Here is a 5,059-nt window from a genome sequence, read left to right on the forward strand (position 1 = left end):
GCGTGGTTTGGCTCACCACCTCTGGTGAGGACGTGGGCGGCGCCTGTTGCCTTTTCCGTTCTAAAGTAATCGCCCCTTTTTACGGGCAGTTCCGGTTGTTCGCAGAATGAATGAATGAATGCAACCACGTTTATTACACATTGAAATGGACTTGATTATGAGAGCGCGCGCGCGTGGTCACACAGAAAGCTAGAGAAATGATGCGCCGCGGGAATTCCTGCCACGAACATTAGGTTGTGCTACGACTTCTCCTACTTTATAAGAAACTCTTTCACGTGATGACCTATGATAAAAGTGCGTGGAGAATTGTCACTGACCTTTTTCGCACCAGGGGGAGCCCAGCTCAAGCAGGACGCAGACTACGCGGTCCAAGTTTCCGTTCTTCTCTTCCACATCCCTCCTAAAACGGCGAAAGGTAGCTGCGTAGGAGGGCGTTTATAAAAAAAAAAAAAGTATACGGGAATGCGAAACAATCAGTCCAAACAGGTAGCTCTCATTCGTACTCCTGGAACTACAATGTGGGATATCAGGAAAGCCTTGTAAAGTCTGTGTGCGTTCATATACTACACGTAGCAAAAACAATGCTAACGAAGACGCGAGCGAAGAAATTAAAGTAAATTCGTGCAAGATCGCTAATCCTTCACTATTCTGTTTATTGCTTCTTGTTTTTGTAGGGCATCAATGCAATGGGTTATGAGGGACGCCCCACTGGAGAGCTCCGGATAATTTTCATTATTTGGAGTTTCATCATATCGGCCCTATTGAAATGCAGTGGCCTATACAGTTGATCTCTTTATAGGCCACGGTGAATGAAAATTAGGCGAAAAAGAATTATAGCTGACGAAAAAACTAGTTCTTTTAGTCACATAATTTCTATTTTTTAAAGCATAGTTTAAGATCCCTAGAAGGGAAACTTGAAGAGAAACTGATTGTGTCTGCAATCACACCCGCAGTAGTGATGTGAAACTAATTATGGATGTACCTAGCTCGCATACACGCATTTCTAACTGTAATTCAAATACCTTTCTTTAGGCGAAAACATCCAGGCTGTAAAAGAGGATAGGGAATTGTGCAGCCGACTTCAATATTGCAAACATAATTTCAGGATTCTTTTTATCGAAAGAAAGAAAAAACAATCATCCTGGCGGTACAATATTTGTAGTTCGACATTTTTCATAACCTAATAATGAGGAAATTGACGCAAGCAGACATCACTTACGGTATAAATAACTAAGAAGCTGCAGTGAACACGCCGGAAGTGAGCTTTTGCATATCTCGATGGGGATCTTAATTGTGAAGGAAAACAGCGCTACAAACGGACGAGGACTAAGGAAGTGTCTGTCCTGTGCCGTGTCTTCCTTAGTCCGCGACAGTTGAGAGTAGCGCTGTGTTCCGTCTTCTTTCTTGTGGTGTCGTTTTTTGCGCTAAAAAAGCAATATGGATTCTCACCAACTAGCCCGCCAACGCATTCTGTTGTCCATATCAAGATTTCTCTCTCCTGAGCATGACGCTTCAGTTCACGAGTTTTGATTTGGTATGTCGCGAACTGCTACAACAGGCTATGTGACGCGTCTCGCCGCGCTGCCTGTCCAACTTTTCTATTCACATATCCTAAAGGCCCTAAACATGGGAAGGGGGAGGGGGGGGCAATGAAACATGTCATTAACAGGACATCAATGAAGCAGGCAATAAATTAGTGCTCGCGTATACAAAAGATATTACGAGGTTGCAGACATGTAGATACCAACACAATTCTTAGTTGATATTAAGCGAACTATTCGGCGCTTGTACAAATGTGTCGTGGTTTATTATTAGAGACCGGATTTTAGACAAATGCCTATTTCGTTCTTTGCGCTCCTATCGCGCTACTTTGATATGTGAGCATGGATTAGAGGTTAAGAAGTACTTTTATAGTGTTTTTATAGTGCCTATAAATGTCTATTTTGGGAGTTCGTGCCTAAATGCACGTAAATGCCTATAAATGTCTATACCAAGATTGGCGCCTATATAAACACTATTTACCCTCAAGTTTCACTTCTGAGTGAAGTTTGGGGCCGTTATTCATATTACCGAGCAATAATGACTGTTCGGTACTGTATGGGGTTAAACCTACTCCTCTTGTTCAACCAACTCTTGGAAAACAAAAGCCAAGACTGTGTTCCTGAAGGCAACTTCTCGCGTGCGCTCGTTCAACGACGTGCCCATTCCGCCAGAGCCCATCGTCACACGTTGGCGAACATCGCTATAGATGATGTTGAGTATTAAAACTGCTACTTTTCGGACATTAAGGTCGGGATTAACGGCTTTTCAGGTGACGAGAGTGCTAAAGTCAGGAAGGTTCAAGCTGTCCTCTCTGTAGATAGCCCCGAAGGAGAACTGACATACTTGTGCGCTAATTCACATCCCTCGCAATCACTATCAAGAAACTTGAACGTTCGGCAGAGAGTCTAATTGCGAACATGCGCTGATTTTTCATGCACAGCAAAGAATCGCCACCGTTCCTGAAGGACCAGTAGCCGAAAAGGCACGTAGAAGTTACAATCGGTCTTTCTTTGCTTAAAGAGAGTCCTTGCTGGTGAGCATTCTAGGATCCCAGTGTCGGTTAAGCCATCGAATATTCCCAAGTTCAACTACGTTCCAATAACATCTGTCGACCTCGAGTGTTGCTTCTCAGCGTACGAGCTTATTCTCAGTGACAAGAGGCACTATTTCGAATCCAAAAATCTAGAGATTGTGGTAGTTTGCTATTGCTTCTACAGTTTTCACAGCGATTGTTAGACTACGTTCAGCGTGCACTCCAAACAGATTCCTTCAAACATGTGCACTTCAAATGAGCGGAAGTGTGTTTGGAAGTGTTGGGACGCCTTGCCTGTACAATATGAGAAAATCGCCAGAGTTGCACAAAACAGTACTCACGTAATAACACGTTAATTTCTTAATAAATCGTCGTCTGTTCTGCATTTATTATGCATCTGTTCTTGTTGCGTCTTAATTTAATTGCTCAGTCATACATAAAGTAGCGCTTTTTAAATCAGTAATTACAGATCTCAAGTATTCTTTTTGATGTACGTTTCACTATTATTGGACGCTCGTGTAAACGACAGTGGCCGTCGAACATGAATCTGAGCAGTGTGCTTGTTTAAAGTCGATTGATCGTGGCAAACTCCGAGCGAAGGAGGAGCGCGCGGAGATCAAAATTGTCTCCGACGCGATTCTCCTGCTGTCTCGGCCGGAGTCCTGCGGCCCTGGCATTGCGCCTGCACTGGTTACGCTTCGTAAAGAGCTTAGAGTAGCTCTCCAGCGACGCTGGGATGGCCTTAAGGCCGTCGCTCGCGCTGAGAGATGGGAAATGGAGGCATGGTGTAGTCGAACTAATTTGCGGCGACACTTAGCCAGGACGCACACGCCTCTGACCTCTCTTGTCGATCTAGAGACAGGTAGCCTAGTGGAATCGTCGGACGGGGTACTTGAGCTGGCAAAGCGGTTCTATCAGAACCTTTACGCCGAGCCAGCTCCCACCTCGGCCGCTTTTCCGTTCGTAAAAAACGATCAGGAATTCGAGCACTGCGACTCCCCACTCCAGCAGTCTTATGGGACAATTGCACGGCCATGTTCAACTGTTGGCGCCTTTGTGCCATCAGAAACAATAACATTTCTTGTTTTCCTGTCGTAGATACAGGTCACGCACGTCTTCGCTTGAAATCATTTGCATTTATGTAAAAATTGATTGTGCCTATATTTACGGCGTTGGAGGCCTAAAACGTTGTTTTGCCTGCCTATTTTTGGCGCCTAAAACGCACTTTTTTAGTGCCTAAAATCCGGCCTCTATTATACACACAACTATGGGCAGTCCAACGGGCCCGCGACGCAGCAGAGAGACTTGTCTTTCTGTTCCGACGTGGGAGCGGCCCGCAACGTGCTAGGGCGCGTTCCGAGGGACCGAAATAAAGTTTATTCATCCATCCATATCGTGTGGTAGATTACTCGAATGTCGGATGGCACAAAGCAGTCGCGCGAGTTATTTGAGGTTACCACGCGCACACCGAACTACGACTTTGGAGGGGTGATCTAAGCGCGGGAAAATGCGATGGGCAGGATGTGGGATCGCGAATGACGATTGATTATGATAAAGCTTGTGAAATAGCTGTAACCGTGCCAGCAATGTTCTTTTCTCTAGAGGTGAAAAGTGTAGCGATGATTCGATATTAGTCATGTTGGAATGACGTAAGTAATTTCTTGTTGTGAATCGGGCAAGTTCATTCTAGACAAACTATACTTTAGTAATTAAGCATGTGTGTTCCGAATGAATGACGCATGTTCTATTTCAGGGCGAACCAGAGATGTGCACGCTTTACGGTTTGTCTTCCGGTTAGCTTAACGTATGTGGTTCACACGCAACTTTCTCTAAAACTTACCTGCGCGAGCTAAGTCCATGTCCCGCCGTTCCGTCCTTGAGATGGCTTGTCGCGGAGACCCAAGAGCTCCCACCAACACGTTCAAACCGAGCAGGAGGAGCACCGCCATCGCCATCGCGACCGAATGTGTCGGTGTGGACGCGTTCGCGCCCTTTGTAGAGCCTCCGAACCCGCATGCAATTTCCGGATCGTGCCGTCCAATGGTTAGGCGCAGCTCGTGCGTCATCGCTCTGCCGCGGTCCAATGACAGCCCGTAGTGAAAGTGGCTAAGAATGGGGGCGTAAGGCGGTCGCCAAAAGATCGAGTGATTGCCGATCGACGGATGCGCAGCCATTCCAGCAATACAGAATGAGGGACAATGAAACGCCGGTCAGCGAAGAAGGGCAGCAGGGGGCACTCGCTCATTGCGCCGCGTTTTGTGGGAACTTACTGGCACTCGCCTGTACCGATGCCCGAGAAGCCTTTTGACCAAATGTGTGCGAACAGCGCACGCCACGGCATGCGCAAAAATCGAAATTGAAGAACAGTGAAGACCTGAAAGGTTGGAGCAGGTGGTTCCACTTGCCATTGACGCATTTACGTCTTCAAGCAAAGCCGTACTATACATTGCATCAATAAGAAAATATTACCACATAAGAATGGAG

At 46.1% G+C, this 5,059-nt stretch overlaps 1 protein-coding gene across 1 annotated transcript; it reads right to left on the reverse strand.

Annotated features, from left to right (window-relative positions):
* Nucleotides 1-309: 309 nt before the first annotated feature.
* Nucleotides 310-4,676, reverse strand: LOC119393095 (uncharacterized). Its single transcript, XM_037659918.2, has 2 exons — nt 4,416-4,676; nt 310-419 (listed from the first exon to the last, which is right to left on the reverse strand). Exons 1-2 carry the CDS (start codon nt 4,639-4,641, stop codon nt 310-312), a joined length of 336 nt encoding a protein of 111 aa, XP_037515846.1. The 5' UTR covers nt 4,642-4,676.
* Between the last annotated feature and the right edge of the window lie 383 nt (nt 4,677-5,059).

This window comes from Rhipicephalus sanguineus, chromosome 5 (assembly GCF_013339695.2).
Source record: "Rhipicephalus sanguineus isolate Rsan-2018 chromosome 5, BIME_Rsan_1.4, whole genome shotgun sequence".
Lineage (NCBI taxonomy): Eukaryota > Metazoa > Arthropoda > Arachnida > Ixodida > Ixodidae > Rhipicephalus > Rhipicephalus sanguineus.

What these genes read in the sequence shown, in the direction of transcription:
- LOC119393095 (XM_037659918.2), bottom strand. Translation starts at nt 4,641, where the DNA reads ATGACGCACGAGCTGCGCCTAACCATTGGACGGCACGATCCGGAAATT. An exon ending in CATGGACTTAGCTCGCGCAG is followed by an intron (nt 420 to 4,415) that starts GTAAGTTTTAGA and finishes CCTCCTACGCAG; the next exon opens with CTACCTTTCGCCGTTTTAGG.